At 41.7% G+C, this 17767-nt stretch overlaps 2 protein-coding genes across 7 annotated transcripts in view; both read right to left on the reverse strand.

Annotated features, from left to right (window-relative positions):
* LOC128694145 (carboxypeptidase D) overlaps positions 1 to 6007 on the reverse strand; it is a 346813-nt gene extending 340806 nt beyond the window's left edge. For 3 of the 6 annotated variants that reach the window (XM_070080597.1, XM_070080604.1, XM_070080592.1), the window contains exon 1: positions 5484 to 6006. In XM_070080597.1, the coding sequence (XP_069936698.1) occupies positions 5484 to 5957 (474 nt within the window). In that variant the 5' untranslated portion in view covers positions 5958 to 6006. Of the gene's footprint in view, positions 1 to 5483 lie in introns of all 6 variants that reach the window. The other 3 variants (XM_070080611.1, XM_070080618.1, XM_070080625.1) reach the window with 2 other exon arrangements.
* Positions 6008 to 15153: 9146 nt separating this feature from the next.
* The window catches only part of LOC128692366 (solute carrier family 22 member 20), a 163210-nt gene continuing 160596 nt past the window's right edge, over positions 15154 to 17767 (reverse strand). The window contains exon 12 of the mRNA XM_070080630.1: positions 15154 to 16258. Coding sequence (XP_069936731.1) covers positions 15863 to 16258 — 396 coding nt within the window. The 3' untranslated portion in view covers positions 15154 to 15862. The remainder of the gene's footprint in view (positions 16259 to 17767) is intronic.

The raw sequence follows: 17767 nt of genomic DNA on the forward strand, positions 1-17767 counted from the left end.
ATGTGTGGGGAGTTTTGAACCAAGTGTGAGAGTAATGGTGGTTGGGGATTTCAATGCTAAAGTGGGCAAAAATGTTATGGAGGGAGTAGTAGGTAAATTTGGGGTGCAGGGGTAAATGAAAATGGGGAGCCTTTAATTGAGCTATGTGTAGAAAGTGGTTTGGTAATAAGTAATACATATTTTAAGAAAAAGAGGATAAATATATATACAAGGTTTGATATAGCATGTAATGAAAGTAGTTTGTTAGATTATATATTGGTGGATAAAAGGTTGATGGGTAGGCTCCAGGATGTACACGTTTATAGAGGGGCAACTGATATATCGGATCATCATTTAGTTGTAGCTACAGTTAGAGTAAGTGGTAGATGGGAAAAGAGGAAAATGGCAACAAGATGTAAGAGGTGAAAGTGTATAAACTAAGGGAGGAGGAAGTTCGGGTGAGATATAAGCAACTATTGGCAGAAGGGTGGGCTGTGCAAGTATGAGTAGTGGGGGGGTTGAAGAGGGTTGGAATAGTTTTGAAAATGCAGTATTAGAATGTGGGGCAGAAGTTTGTGGTTATAGGAGGGTGGGTGCAGGAGGAAAGAGGAGCGATTGGTGGAATGATGAAGTAAAGGGTGTGATAAAAGAGAAAAAGGTAGCTTATGAGAGATTTTTACAAAGCAGTAGTGTTATAAGAAGAGTAGAGTATATGGAGAGTAAAAGAAAGGTAAAGAGAGTGGTGAGAGAGTGCAAAAGGAGAGCAGATTATAGTGGGAGAGGCACTGTCAAGAAATTTTAATGAAAATAAGAAAAAATTTAGGAGTGAGTTAAACAAGTTAAGAAAGCCTAGGGAACGAATGGATTTGTCAGTTAAAAACAGAGTAGGGGAGTTAGATGGGGAGATGGAGGTATTGGATGGCGAGAATATTTTGAGGTACTTTTAAATGTAGACGAAGAAAGGGAGGCGGTAATTTCATGCACTGGCCAGGGAGGTATACCATCTTTTAGGAGTGAAGAAGAACAGGATGTGAGTATGGGGGAGGTGTGTGAGGCATTACATAGAATGAAAGAGGGTAAAGCAGCTGGAACTGACAGGATCATGACAGAAATGTTAAAAGCAGGGGGTTATATAGTGTTGGAGTGGTTGGTATTTTTGTTTAATAAATGTATGAAAGAGGGGAAGGTACCTAGGGATTGGCAGAGAGTATGTATAGTCCCTTTATATAAAGGGAAGGGGGACAAAAGAGATTGTAAAAATTATAGAGGAATAAGTTTACTGAGCATACCAGGAAAAGTGTACGATAGGGTTATAATTGAAAGAATTAGAGTTAAGACAGAATGTAGGATTGAGGATGAGCAAGAAGGTTTTAGAGTGGGTAGGGGATGTGTAGATCAAGTGTTTACATTGAAGCATATATGTGAACAGTATTTAGATAAAGGTAGGGAAGTTTTTATTGCATTTATGGATTTAGAAAAGGCATATGATAGAGTGGATACAGGAGCAATGTGGCAGATGTTGCAAGTATATGGAATAGGTGGTAAGTTTCTAAATGCTGCAACGAGTTTTTATGAGGATAGTGTAGCTCAGGTTAGGGAGACTACTTCCCAGTAAAAGTAGGTCTTAGACAGGGATGTGTAATGTCACCATGGTTGTTTAACATATTTATAGATGGGGTTGTAAAAGAAGTAAATGCTAGGGTGTTCAGGAGAGGGGTGGGATTAAATTATGGGGAATCAAATACAAAATGGGAATTGACACAGCTACTTTTTGCTGATGATACTGTGCTTATGGGAGATTCTAAAGGAAAATTGCAAAGGTTAGTGGACGAGTTTGGGAGTGTGTGTAAAGGCAGAAAGTTTAAAGTGAACATAGAAAAGAGTAAGGTGATGAGGGTATCAAATGATTGAGATAAAGAAAAATTGGATATCAAATTGGGGAGGAGGAGTATGGAAGAAGTGAATGTTTTCAGATATTTGGGAGTTGACGTGTCGGCGGATGGATTTATGAAGGATGAGGTTAATCATGGAATTGATGAGGGAAAAAAGGCGAGTGGTGCGTTGAGGTATATGCGGAGACAAAAAATGTTATCTATAGAGGCAAAGAAGGGAAAGTATGAAAGTATAGTAGTACCAACACTTTTATATGGGTGTGAAGCTTGGGTTGTAAATGCAGCAACGAGGAGGTGGTTAGAGGCAGTGATGTCGTGTCTAAGGGCAATATGTGGTGTAAATATTATGCAGAAAATTCAGTGTGTGGAAATTAGGAGAAGGTGTGGAGTTAATAAAAATATAATTCAGAGGGCTGAAGAGGGGTTGTTGAGGTGGTTTGGTCATTTAGAGAGAATGGATCAAAGTAGAATGACATGGAGAGCGTATAAATCTGTACGGGAAGGAAGGCGGGGTAGGGGTTGTCCTTGAAAAGGTTGGAAGGAAGGGGTAAGGGAGGTTTTGTGGGTAAGGGAGGTTTTGTGGGCAAGGGGCTTGGACTTCCAGCAGGTGTGCATGAGCGTGTTCGATAGGAGTGAATGGAGACGAATGGTATTTGGGACCTGACGAGCTGTTGGAGTGTAAGCAGGGTAATATTTAGTGAAGGGATTCAGGGAAACCAGTTACTTTTATATAGCCGGACTTGAGTCCTGGAAATGGGAAGTACAATGCCTGCACTCTAAAGGAGGGGTTCGGGATATTGGCAGTTTGGAGGGATATGTTGTGTATCTTTATAGGTATATGCTTCTAAACTGTTGTGTTCTGGGCACCTCTGCAAAAACAGTGATTATGTGTGAGTGAGGTGTTGAATGATGATGACAGTATTTTCTTTTTGGGGATTTTCTTTCTTTTTGGGTCACCCTGCCTCAGTGGGAGACGGCCGACTTGTTGAAAAAAAAAAAATTGTACAAGGTACAGTGGAACCTCAAAAATCGAACGTATCACATATCGAACGTTTCGAAAATAGGACCATTTTTTCGGACAAACTGTGTCCCTATTATCGAATGCGCCCCTATTTTCGGACCGCCGGGTACGGGACCTGTCTGCCGCCCGCTCTGTCCGCGTCCCCGCGCAGGCGCCGTGAGCAGTCTAGCTTTGTTTATGCTTGAGTGAACACTAACCTGCGCTCTCATTCATGCATTTTACGATTATTTCGTTGTTTTTAGTGCTTGTAGGACTGTGAAATAAGCTGCCATGGGCCCCAAAGAAATTTGCTAGTGGTACCCCTGTGGTAAAGAAAGTGAGAAACACCATAGATGTGAAGAAGGAAATAATACAGAAGTATGAGAGTGGTGTGAGACTTGTTGAGCTTGCCAGGATGTATGGGAAAAACAGGTCAACCATCGGTTCTATCCTGTCAAAGAAAGAACAAATCAAGGAAGCTGATGTTGCGAAAGGTGTTAATATAGGGAGTGGATGAGGTGCCTTCTTCAAAGATTAAGGAGATTTGTGCCAAGTGGAATGATGTCCAAATGTTTGTGCAGAAGTACCACCCTGAGCAAACTGAAACAAGCCATCTTTGCAACAAGTTCAGTGACAGAACCATGTCCCATTTTAGGGAAATGTTAAAGAGGTGCCAGAAACAGAGGACTGTGGACAGTTATTTTGTGAGACAGGGGTCCAGTGACCCTCAAGCTGGTCCTAGTGGCATTAAAAGACAGAAAAGGGAAGTAACCCCTGAGATGGCTTTACCTGAAGTCCTCATGGAGGGGGATTCTCCTTCCAAACACTAACCCCAACTCCCTCTCTCCTCCTCCCTATCTTCCAGATGCCATCACCAATCTTCAATAAAGGTAAGTAAAAATGCTATTTTATATGTATTACTATACATAATTAAAAACTAAAGTATTTGTTGTATGTAAAACTGTAATTAATCTCTATAAAATGTATTTTTTGTGTGAATATTTTTGGGTTTCTGGAATGGATTAACTGTAGGCATACTATCGAAGATACGGTATTATGCTCCACAGTCAGCCCTCCTGGCCCTATATCACTCTCTTATTTACCCCTATCTCACCTATGGAATTTGTGCATGGGGCTCAACAACAAGTAACCATCTCAGACCACTAATTACCCAACAAAAGGCTGCAGTTAGAATGATAACAAATTCTCACTATAGGCAGCACACTCCACCAATATTCAATACACTAAACCTACTCACCATACAAAACATCCATACTTATTACTGCACCTATTACATACATAGAACACTTAACTCTGATATTAACCCTCCCCTCAAACATCTCCTTGCCAACCTCAACAGAACACATGACCATAACACAAGGCACAGATCACTCTTTGATGTTCCTCGTGTCCATCTCACACTATGCAAAAACTCAATGCACATAAAAGGCCCTAAAATCTGGAACTCATTACCTGTAAATATAAAAGAAACACTACCTGTTTATAAATTCAAGTCTCTTCTCAAAGATCACTTACTCAGGGCCGCGGGGGCATTGACCCCCGAAACTCTCTCCAGGTAAACTCCAGGTAAACTCACCCAAAACCAAATAAATACTGAATAACTGAACCTTATAAATTGTATATCTTAAATGTTTCTCACAATTATATCACATAAATGTTAAACCTAAAACCCAATCTAACTTTATTATTTTTTAAATACACTACCTAACAGAATCCTTCATATGACTGAATGCAACCATATGACCTGTCTTTGTAATACTCACTTGTGCTTTATAGTAATCTGTTTACATTAATGTTTATCACTGATTTCATCATTGCTTAGTTAATCTTAAGTTAATTTTAAGCCAGCCCGTAATGCTATGCATAGTATAAGTGGCTTTGGCATGCTGCTCTTATCTGTATTTTTTGTACCTCTGTATGTGTGCTCAAATTGTTAAATAAATAAATAAATAAATTGTATTTCCATTATTTCTTATGGGAAATATTGCTTCGAATTTCAGACTTTTCAAATTTAGAACTAGCTCCTGGAACGGATTAAGTTCGATTTTTGAGGTTCCACTGTATACAGTCCTAGCTGACATCAATGACATACTACTATATAGAAAGCCGCTTGTTATACAGAACATTTTGGGCATATTAGGTCAGTTTTGTCCCAGGATGTAACCCACACCAGTCGACTAACACCCAGGTACCCATTTTACTGATAGGTGAACATATTATTATTATTATAATCAAAAAGAAGCACTAAACCACAAGGGCTATACAGCGTAGGTGAACATAGACAACCAGTGTAAGGAAACACATCCAGTGTTTCCAGCCCTTTGCCGGGAATCGAACCTGGACCTTCACCGTGTGAAGCGAGAGCTTTTGCCACCAGGCACTGTAAACTATATGCCGTTTAAACTACATATCACTGCTAAAATATGCCGAGTACCAACATTCAAGTATAACACAATTATTAATCCTTCCCTGGATCCCAGTCCTCATGTGCTGCATGACCCTTATGGGTTTAGAATTTTCCCTGAATGTAATAAGAGTAATGTGAATTATATACAAAATCAAATGTCGTTAATACAATTTAGTTTGCTCACCTTAGCTATTTTAAATCCATCAGGGTTCATGGAAGGCATGATATGCACCTCTGTGGTGTTGAGTAGTTTAGTTATCCTTGAGTTGTGATCAAGATAACCTTGAAGTAAGTACTGGATCAGTGCTATCACCACCTCCCTCCCCACAGTCTCGTCACCATGCATGTTACCTACATACTTCACCATGGGCTCAGTAATACCTCGATGCTGCACATCTTCACTTATCTTGATAACTAACAGATCTCGTCCCTGGACAGACTTGCCCACACTATAATAATCCACCAGATGTGGATGTTGCGACTTTAACCCCTCAGCTAGTGCCATTACTTCCTCATAAGCGTGGTATTTAGACAGGTTGATGCCCTCCACAACCCCTCCACCAACCGTACTTGTATCCTGCGTGCTGGATAATACATTACTACAAGCCACAAGCACTATTAAACACAAATATATGTTGAAGGTGTGCCAGCACGACATGATTGTTATGGTCACAAGAACCTTCACATCACCAGCCTCTCACAACCTCTCTCTCTCTCTACCTTTATACACTACTTAAAGTTTTCTTCACTTAAAATGAAGACAATTGTAATGAAAGTAATTTTCAGTAACACACGAGTTTCTTCCTAACTTTCTTTAATATGATCCCCATGAATGACTTCCAAGATGTAAGGCTGTTGATCACCTGGAATTTTACAATCGTCAGAGGCGGGCATTACAAGTACAGTTCCTGGTCACCACATGTTAGATTTAGATTTAGATTTTTTATTTTGACAAATTATATGGTTGTACAGAGGAATATAATAGATGGGTGTACATGACAAAAGTCCCTCTGTATGCTGAGCATTTCGGGCAAACTTAGAGAATAATATAAGAATAGTAAGGCAATAATACATAGTTCATATGGTCATTAGATGAGTTAGAGTGAGTACAGGAGAATTGAATATTACATCAGGTGATGCTACATGGTTTTGATAAGTCTTGTAGAGGCTTATTACACTGTTAAATCAGTTAATAAAGATTACAGTATTACAATGTAACAATTTAAAACAATTTACAATATGATGTATTACAGTTTAGTACTATTTAAAACAATGAAATTTGGTATTACAATGGAACAAATTACATTATGATGCACTGTATTACAATCAACTACCATTTAAAACAGTGAAAAAAACAGACATCCTAATTTCGAAGCAGTAAGTGGTTGAGCATTCATCAGCACAATATGAGCAGCTTTTGAGAAACTGGTAGTGATTAGGTTCGGTTTTTCTGGTTAATTTTGGGTGATGAGGTGATTTCTTATTAGGGCCTTAAACTGATGTGCAGACATAGGTCCTTTCGTGTGTTCTGGCAATGAATTCCAGATTTTCGAGCCTTTTACATGCATAGCATTTTTGCATAGGAAGAGATGAACAAGGGCGATATCGAAGAGTGATCTGTGTCTAGTATTATGGTTGTGTGTTCTGTTATAGTTATCAAGGAGGAGTTTGAGAGGAGGGTTTATATTTGTGTTCTGTGTATGTAGTAGGCACAATAATAAGTGTGAATGTTTTGTATATTTAACAAGTTAAGACTTGAAAAGAGGTGGAGTATGTTGTCTAATGCATGAGTTAGTAATCAATCATACTAGCATGCCTAGGCATTTCGGGCAGACGTGGTCAAATAGTACAACTAGCAAAGAAACATGGAGCAATAAAAATCAACTTCTTGTTTCTTATTTAAATAGTAAGTATGCAAACAAATACCACCAACCACAACTCCTGTAGTCAACTCTGCCACACACTAGCAAGTAGCGCCAGAGGAACCTCTGCCTTCACTGACATAGGTGTAATATAAGATTTTGTTCGGATTTTTAATCAGGAGGGTTAGCTACCCAGGATAACCCAATGAAGTCAGTGAATATCTGTCAGCTGCAGTGTTTAAGGGATAACAAAAAACGAAACTAATTAAGTGCAATTTTAAGTTCAGGAAGAGAACTAAGAGGTGCCTAATGAATGTAGCTTTAGCCTGGTGGCTAAAGCTCTCGCTTCACACGGCGAGAGTCTGGGTTCGATTCCCAGCCAGGGTATAAACATTGGGTGTGTTTCTTTACACCTGTTGTCTATGTTCCCCATCAGTAAAATGGGTACCTGGGTGTTAGTGGACTGGCGTGGGTCGCATCCTGTACTTCCCACCTCCAGGACTCAAGTCCGGTTTTTCTGAATCCTTTTGTATTGTTACTTTACTCAACTCTCTCCAGGTAAACTCCAGGTAAACACTCCAACAGTACATCAAGTCATAAAAACCATTTGCCTCTACTTGCTCCTATCTGACGCTCTCATGCACACTTGCTGGAAGGCTAAGCCCCTGGCACATTAAACCTCCTTTACCCTTACAGGAACCAGGAGAGACATGAGCTTAAAGCTATTTGTGAAATTGAAAGAAATTCGAAATATTTCTTTTCATATTCCACAAACAAGGCAAATACCACATCTAGTATCGGGCCCTTACTCAGACAGGATGGGACTTACACAGATGACAATAAGGAAATGAGTGAAATACTGAAATCCCAGTACGACTCTGTGTTTAGTGAGCCACTAATCAGTCTGAGGCTCGACAATCCATGTGATTTCTTCATGAATTAGCCTCAAAACTCCATCAATGTATGCCAGATTTCCGACATTACCCTAACTCCGATAGACTCTGAAAAAGCCATTGACAACATGCCCATCCACTCAGCCCCAGGCCCAGATTCGTGGAACTCCGTGTTCATTAAGAACTGCAAGAAACGCCTCTCACGTGCCCTAAGTATACTATGGAGAAGGAGTTTAGACATAGGTGAAATTCCAGTCAGTCACTTAAAACAACGGATATAGCCCCACTCCATAAGGGTGGCAACAAAGTATTAGCTAAGAACTATAGACCGATAGCTCTAACGTCCCACATCATAAAAATCTTTGAAAGAATGCTAAGAAGCATGATTGCAAACCACCTGGATTCCCAAAAACTGCACAATCCATGGCAACATGGGCTCAGGGCAGGTCGCTCCTGCCTCTCACAACTACTGGATCACTATGCTATGGCCTTGGATGCACTGGAAGAAAAACAGAATGCAGATGTAATATACACAGACTTTGCAAAAGCGTCTGACAAGTGCGATCATGGCGTAATAGCGCACAAAATACGTGCTAAAGGAATAACTGGCAAAGTGAAGAGATGGATCTTCAACTTCCTAACCAATCGAACACAGAGTAGTGGTCAACAGTTAAATCAGAGGCTGCCACAGCGAAGAGTTCTGTTCCACAAGGCACAGTACTCGCCCCAATCCTGTTCCTTATCCTCATATCAGACATAGACAGAGATGTAATCCACAGCACCGTATCATCCTTTGCAGACGATACTAAGATCTGCATGAGATTGTCATCTCTTGAGGACACGGTTAACCTCCAAGAAGATATAAACCAAGTTTTCCAATGGGCAACGGAAAACAACATGTTGTTCAATGAGGACAAATTCCAATTACTCCGTTATGGAAAACTGGAGGAGATAATAACTAGAACAGAGTATACTACAAACTCTGGCCAACCAACAGAGTGGAAAAACAATGTAAGGGACCTGAGAGTAGTAATGTCTGAGGATCTCACTTTCAAGGATCACAACATTGCCACGATCACAAGTGCAAAGAAAATGATAGGATGGATAATGAGAACGTTCAAAACGAGAGATGCCGAGCCAATGATGATCCTTTTCAAATCACTTGTTCTCTCTAGGCTGGAATACTGCTGTACATTAACATCTCCGTTCAAAGCAGTTGAAATTGCAGATCTTGAGAGTGTACAGAGAACCTTTACTGCACGTAAAAGTTTTATCAAGCCCCTGAACTACTGGGAATGCTTGGAAGTACTTGACTTGTATTTGTTGGAACGCAGGAGAGAGAGATATATCATAATCTACACTTGGAAAATCCTAGAAGGAATGGTCCCGAATCTGCACACAGAAATCACTCCCTATGAAAGTAAAAGACTGGTCAGGCGATGCAAAATACCCCCAATTAAAAGTAGGGGCGCAATTGGCACACTAAGAGAAAACACCATAAGTGTTCGAGGCCCAAGACTGTTCAACAGCCTCCCACCAAGCATAAGAGGAATTACCAATAGGCCTCTGGCTGCCTTCAAGAGAGAGCTGGACAAATACCTAAAGTCAGGCGCAAGCACCACAATGGCACCACTGCCTCAGAGTCAAGTGAGCGTTGCTCTCATGCACTAATATTTTCCACAGTGTACCTACATGAGCATGAATTCATTGTTTTGTGCATCATTAAGACCCACTTTCATGCAAGGATCTTTGTGGAGGATGACCTCAGGGTGGCTCTCTCAAGAACAGCACCCTGTATTGTTGAATTTTCCGGAAGCTAAAACAAATATTTCATGGCCTGATTAAATATTTGCAGTTTATGAAAATACTTAATCAGGACAAAAATACTTTATGTCTATATAAATATTTTGTCTTTGCTTGTGAATCTTGTATATACTACCTTTCTTAATATAAATATTGTGGTTTGAGCCTAGCATCTTGTCCAGCCAACTGGTAATTCAGAACGGAGCTGTTCTGAGGCCCAAGTGCTCTATTAAATGCCCAGTTCAGTCAACTAATAATAGTTGGAGAGGTGGCCCCACAGCCGAGGTGAGGCCGGGCTAACCACTTTACTGTGGGTCAGATGCTCACACAAGCTGGTTGTGTACACTCGTACTCTCACGTGGCGGCCTGGTGTCCATGGGTCACCAGGCCAACAGTTTCTACCCTTGCCGGGTTTGATTCCCGACACGGGTAGAAGCATTGGGCGTGTTTCCTTACACCTGTTATCCATGTTCACCATCAGTAAAATGGGTACTGAGTGTTAGTCGACTGGTGTGGGTCGCATCCTGGGACAAAATTGACATAATTTGCCCTAAATGCTCTGCCTAACAAGCAGCTTTCTATATAGTAGTATGTCATTGATGTCAGGTCTATATACCTTATACATGTACTTGTAGAAATAAAGATATTATTATTATTATTATTATTATTATTATTATTATTATTATTATTATTATTATTATTATTATTATTCTGAGGTATAAAACCAACTATTATGAAGGCTCTTTGCTCCCTGGATTATTATTATTATATATCTGATTTAACACGGTAAGTATTGTAAATATTTTGGTAAAAAGATACGAGTAAAGAAAAATGTACCTCACTGTTTGCCTTTGACTTCTTGGCCGGATACAACAAACCTTGGAATTGTTTACCTGCGCTTGTAACAAAGATATGTACTTTTTGCTAGTATCTTTATTTTCATATTACATATTGTAGTTTACAGTTTATGTATGAATAAGGAATCCTTTAGCTTCTCAAGTATGTTTTTCCTCTAGGACCCTTCAAGGAAGGTTCCTTGACGCTGGTGAGGGGCTCTTGATCTAGGTAATTGGATCTGGTCTCCAGTTCCCTGAATTAAACTTGAATACCTTCCACATCCCCCGACAGGCGCTGTATAACCCAATGGGTTTAGTGCTTCCCCCTTGATAATAATAATAATAATAATTTTCCTATAGAAACACTACTGTTGTATAGAGATGTTATAAATCCCTAAAATTTAGACGTTGATCCACATCTGTCTGTCTTATCTCAAACATTATTTACAAAAAGTTATTTTTCATATTTATGCATAGACTTCCGCGGTTGATAATACAGTCAAACCCTACAGGAAATGGTAAACCACTTCGACTGATCTGATGTCTGATGACTGCAGCCCAGTAATGACCAATGCTTTTTTTAGTGGTCATAAAATACTTAATTTTTCTTGAGTGTGTTTGTATCTCCATGTATTGTGTAGATTAGCTATATGAAATAACTGTAATATATGAAATAACTGTAATATTTATCAAGAAGTAACTATGCCCAAGGTTGAACTTTCTCAGGGTCAGGATACAGCTCCGTCTTGGGCTGAACATCGTATTAATTCTTTGCTGCCGTTGTCTTTATTCCCATTTCACACATTCAATTTATCCACACGAATTTCCAGTTTCTTATTCTTCTTGAGTAGAGCCTCTTCTACGTTCATAGAGCAAACCATGTTACAGTCTATAACACTCTAAGTAAATTCTCCAATTAACACTCAGCTGCAGGACAGGTCAAGTAACACTCAGCTGCAGGACAGGTCAAGTAACACTCAGCTGCAGGACAGGTCAAGTAACACTCAGCTGCAGGGCAGGTCAAGTAACACTCAGCTGCAGGAGAGGTCAAGTAACACTCAGCTGCAGGACAGGTCAAGTAACACTCAGCTGCAGGACAGGTCAAGTAACACTCAGCTGCAGGACAGGTCAAGTAACACTCAGCTGCAGGGCAGGTCAAGTAACACTCAGCTGCAGGAGAGGTCAAGTAACACTCAGCTGCAGGACAGGTCAAGTAACACTCAGCTGCAGGACAGGTCAAGTAACACTCAGCTGCAGGAGAGGTCAAGTAACACTCAGCTGCAGGACAGGTCAAGTAACACTCAGCTGCAGGGCAGGTCAAGTAACACTCAGCTGCAGGAGAGGTCAAGTAACACTCAGCTGCAGGACAGGTCAAGTAACACTCAGCTGCAGGACAGGTCAAGTAACACTCAGCTGCAGGACAGGTCAAGTAACACTCAGCTGCAGGACAGGTCAAGTAACACTCAGCTGCAGGACAGGTCAAGTAACACTCAGCTGCAGGACAGGTCAAGTAACACTCAGCTGCAGGACAGGTCAAGTAACACTCAGCTGCAGGGCAGGTCAAGTAACACTCAGCTGCAGGAGAGGTCAAGTAGCACTCAGCTGCAGGACAGGTCAAGTAACACTCAGCTGCAGGACAGGTCAAGTAACACTCAGCTGCAGGGCAGGTCAAGTAACACTCAGCTGCAGGAGAGGTCAAGTAACACTCTGCTGCAGGACAGGTCAAGTAACACTCAGCTGCAGGACAGGTCAAGTAACACTCAGCTGCAGGGCAGGTCAAGTAACACTCAGCTGCAGGAGAGGTCAAGTAACACTCAGCTGCAGGACAGGTCAAGTAACACTCAGCTGCAGGACAGGTCAAGTAACACTCAGCTGCAGGACAGGTCAAGTAACACTCAGCTGCAGGACAGGTCAAGTAACACTCAGCTGCAGGACAGGTCAAGTAACACTCAGCTGCAGGACAGGTCAAGTAACACTCAGCTGCAGGGCAGGTCAAGTAACACTCAGCTGCAGGAGAGGTCAAGTAACACTCAGCTGCAGGACAGGTCAAGTAACACTCAGCTGCAGGACAGGTCAAGTAACACTCAGCTGCAGGGCAGGTCAAGTAACACTCAGCTGCAGGAGAGGTCAAGTAACACTCAGCTGCAGGAGAGGTCAAGTAACACTCAGCTGCAGGACAGGTCAAGTAACACTCAGCTGCAGGAGAGGTCAAGTAACACTCAGCTGCAGGACAGGTCAAGTAACACTCAGCTGCAGGACAGGTCAAGTAACACTCAGCTGCAGGACAGGTCAAGTAACACTCAGCTGCAGGACAGGTCAAGTGGCACTTTGCTGCAGGAGAGGTCAAGTAACACTCAGCTGCAGGAGAGGTCAAGTAACACTCAGCTGCAGGAGAGGTCAAGTAACACTCAGCTGCAGGAGAGGTCAAGTAACACTCAGCTGCAGGAGAGGTCAAGTAACACTCAGCTGCAGGACAGGTCAAGTAACACTCAGCTGCAGGAGAGGTCAAGTAACACTCAGCTGCAGGAGAGGTCAAGTAACACTCAGCTGCAGGACAGGTCAAGTAACACTCTGCTGCAGGAGAGGTCAAGTAACACTCAGCTGCAGGAGAGGTCAAGTAACACTCAGCTGCAGGACAGGTCAAGTAACACTCAGCTGCAGGACAGGTCAAGTAACACTCAGGTGCAGGACAGGTCAAGTAACACTCAGCTGCAGGACAGGTCAAGTAACACTCAGCTGCAGGACAGGTCAAGTAACACTCAGGTGCAGGACATGTCAAGTAACACTCTGCTGCAGGACAGGTCAAGTAACACTCAGCTGCAGGAGAGGTCAAGTAACACTCAGCTGCAGGACAGGTCAAGTAACACTCAGCTGCAGGAGAGGTCAAGTAACACTCAGCTGCAGGACAGGTCAAGTAACACTCAGCTGCAGGACAGGTCAAGTAACACTCAGCTGCAGGAGAGGTCAAGTAACACTCTGCTGCAGGAGAGGTCAAGTAACACTCAGCTGCAGGAGAGGTCAAGTAACACTCAGCTGCAGGACAGGTCAAGTAACACTCAGCTGCAGGACAGGTCAAGTAACACTCTGCTGCAGGACAGGTCAAGTAACACTCAGCTGCAGGACAGGTCAAGTAACACTCAGCTGCAGGACAGGTCAAGTAACACTCAGCTGCAGGACAGGTCAAGTAACACTCAGCTGCAGGACAGGTCAAGTAACACTCAGCTGCAGGACAGGTCAAGTGACACTCTGCTGCAGGACAGGTCAAGTAACACTCAGCTGCAGAACAGGTCAAGTGACACTCTGCTGCAGGATAGGTCAAGTAACACTCAGCTGCAGGACAGGTCAAGTAACACTCAGCTGCAGGACAGGTCAAGTAACACTCAGCTGCAGGACAGATCAAGTAACACTCAGCTGCAGGAGAGGTCAAGTAACACTCAGCTGCAGGAGAGGTCAAGTAACACTCAGGTGCAGGACAGGTCAAGTAACACTCAGCTGCAGGACAGGTCAAGTAACACTCTGCTGCAGGAGAGGTCAAGTAACACTCAGCTGCAGGGCAGGTCAAGTAACACTCAGCTGCAGGAGAGGTCAAGTAACACTCAGGTGCAGGAGAGGTCAAGTAACACTCAGGTGCAGGAGAGGTCAAGTAACACTCAGGTGCAGGAGAGGTCAAGTAACACTCAGCTGCAGGGCAGGTCAAGTAACACTCTGCTGCAGGAGAGGTCAAGTAACACTCAGGTGCAGGACAGGTCAAGTAACACTCAGCTGCAGGGCAGGTCAAGTAACACTTTGCTGCAGGACAGGTCAAGTAACACTCAGCTGCAGGACAGGTCAAGTAACACTCAGCTGCAGGACAGGTCAAGTAACACTGCTGCAGGACAGGTCAAGTAACACTCAGCTGCAGGACAGGTCAAGTAACACTCAGCAGCAGGCCAGGTCAAGTAGCACTCAGCTGCAGGACAGGCCAAGTAACACTCAGCTGCAGGACAGGCCAAGTAACACTTAGCTGCAGGACAGGTCAAGTAACACTCAGCTACAGGACAGGTCAAGTGACACTCTGCTGCAGGACAGGTGGTCAAGTAACACTCTGCTGCAGGAGAAGTCAAGTAACATCTGTTGCAGGACAGGTCAAGTAACACTGCTGCAGGACAGGTCAAGTAACATCTGTTGCAGGACAGGTCAAGTAACACTGCTGCAGGACAGGTCAAGCAACATCTGTTGCAGGACAGGTCAAGTAACACTCAGCTGCAGGACAGGTCAAGTAACACTCAGCTGCAGGACAGGTCAAGTGGCACTCTGCTGCAGGACAGATCAAGTAACATCTGTTGCAGGACAGGTCAGGTAACACTCAGCTGCAGGACAGGTGTTACGACCTTCCTCGACCGCTGACCTTAACATCAAATACTTTAATATGAAGGATATATGAAACACCTGATCAGAATACTCTGTATATTGACCACCAAATATACTGTAGAGAATATAAGCATAAATACGTATAATATATACAAACATAAAACATGATAACTAAATATTTTCTCTAACCAACATCAGCTAACTATTTTAAACTGCAACTAATTTAAAATAGACACACGAACAGAGCCATTCATAAGACATTCGTTAGGAAACTGTTGGCTCAGCTGACCAAAATAATCAATAGTATTAAAATAAGAACAAAAGAGTAAAGGAACATTGGAGTAAGCTTACTAGCCAATCCTAGGCAGGTCTTACTCGCCCTAACCATTTCCGCTAGTGTACCTGTCCAGCCTATTTAGTAAAGCTGGTGCTAGTTTTAGTGATGCAATTTGACGTTCAAAATCAACCGTTCCTTTAATTTCGGTTTAGGAAATGCGGGAAAAATCATTGATTCTTGAGCCTCTGGGCTCTTGGTTCCCCACCATACTGTACCATAGTCCATTATGTGTCGACTGTCATCTAACACTGATAGAAAAACTAATCTTCATATAATGGAATAGTCACTACAGCTCAAATCTTAACGAAGTGTGATTTATATTACAAAATATTTTTAAAATTATTACTTTCAAAAGTAAACTTGTAAAGGATGTTACATTGTATCTCATTCTGTTTATCTTCCATTACTCAGAATCTGTATGACTTCTACGAGTTAATGTTTTCCCATGAATATATTATTAATTAAATATTCCCTAGCGGTTGTTATAATACACTGCTACTGGAAGCATTGTTTGTTGGTGGGTTGTCTGCTTCACAGATGTGGCCAGCTGGGATGTATTGTTGGTGGTGAGGACTGTGATGGTGGTGGGGAGAGATGTGCTGGTGGTGGAGAGAGATGTGTTGGTGGGAGAGTGGAGACTCAGGAGTGTTGCTGCCGCTGGGAGCTGTCTCCAGGAGTGGAGTCATGTTTGTGTGGCAGACTCCATCATCTTCCAGAGTGTTGCGTGCACCTCTCCTCCATTTGTGTCTGTTCTCCACGTCTTGTAGTGTCTCCGGCAGAGGCCTCTTGTTCGTCTCCGGCAGGAAGGGGACCATGAGACTGCCCAAGATGCCAGCACAACCGAAGGTGACACTAACAGCCCACCAAGCATACTCCTCCTGTAGTACAATATATAGTCACTCTACTATACCTTTACACAACTTAAAATGCTAAGTACTTCCATTATTATTATTATTATTTTTAACTACAACAATTATTATTTATACTTTATTATTATTAATTTTATTATTAGGTATCCCTGAAGAGGGACCATTTGGTAGTTTCCTGATTTTTTTTTTTCAGCTTTATTTCTTCTTCCAGTTTATTGTATTTACAATTTCGGTTATAACACGAGGCCTCAACCGACTGGCTTCAGATTTTCCAGGCTGGTGTGTACAGTAATTAAGGCAAAATTTGTGCAGGTTCCATCTGACCGAAGTTGTTAAACCCATTTCCAGACTCCTGGAATATCTCCGATAACATCTAAAATCTTCTGCTGCTTGGCTTCCATCCTTCTCAAAAATGCCTTGTAACTCGATGACAGAGAGAGTAACAAGCAAATGCATAAGTATATATATACTTTATGTAAAAAAAAAAACCATGTCTTTTAAATCATGTTAAATATATTTAAGTCTTTCTCTCATGAATAGCTTCAGTATTTAACGGTTGATAAATCTTATAAACACGATAATAACTAGTAAGTTATGTGCAGGCAAATTTGTCAATATGCTAAATTAGTTTATATAATTTGTAGCCGTTAGAATCTGTGATATTACGAATACGTATTCCCATATCATAATTTCAATAATTACTTCTGAACCTTTTATCCATTGTTGACAGGAATATAATTGAATCATTGTTTCACAAAAAGCGTTTTTGAATATATGAATATATCTTTTGTCTATAGACAGGGCTTAATACACAAAGATATTCTTAAACACTATTCATCAGTTCTCACCAAAGTAATAAAGAAAGCCAAACAACTATACTACTCCAGTAGATTCACAGACACTAGAGGAGATATAAAAAAGACCTGGAAAACACTCTCAGATTCTAGGGACCCACAAACTGAAAAAAAACAAGAATATTGTCCTAACTAAACCTAATGAAACACCACTACATCCCACTGACACAGCTAACAAGATAAATGACTTCTTCTCAACCATAGGATCTAATCTCGCCAATAAAATCCCACATACTAATGCCCATGCTGGGGACTACCTAGATGGGAATTTCCCAAATTCCTTCTATCTTGCACCAACTGAGCCCTCGGAAGTCACCGAGATTATAAAGTCACTTAAAAACAACTCAGGGAATCTGTCTAATGTCCCACCATTACTGTACAAGCGAGCGGCCCATATCCTTTCGCATGCTATTTCATTACTTTTTAACAAGTCACTAGAAACTAGCACCTTCCCGAAACTACTCAAGACAGCAAGGGTTACACCAATACATAAAGGTGGTGACCCTACAGACTTAAACAACTATAGGCCAATATCAAACTTACCATTGCTATCCAAAATCTTTGAGAAACTCGTGCACAGGAGACTATATTCATTTATAACAGCACAAAGCATACTCAACCCCTGCCAATTTGGATTTAGGAAAAATAAAAGCACTAACGATGC

The sequence above is a fragment of the Cherax quadricarinatus genome, chromosome 6, assembly GCF_038502225.1.
Source record: "Cherax quadricarinatus isolate ZL_2023a chromosome 6, ASM3850222v1, whole genome shotgun sequence".
Taxonomy (NCBI): Eukaryota; Metazoa; Arthropoda; class Malacostraca; order Decapoda; family Parastacidae; genus Cherax; species Cherax quadricarinatus.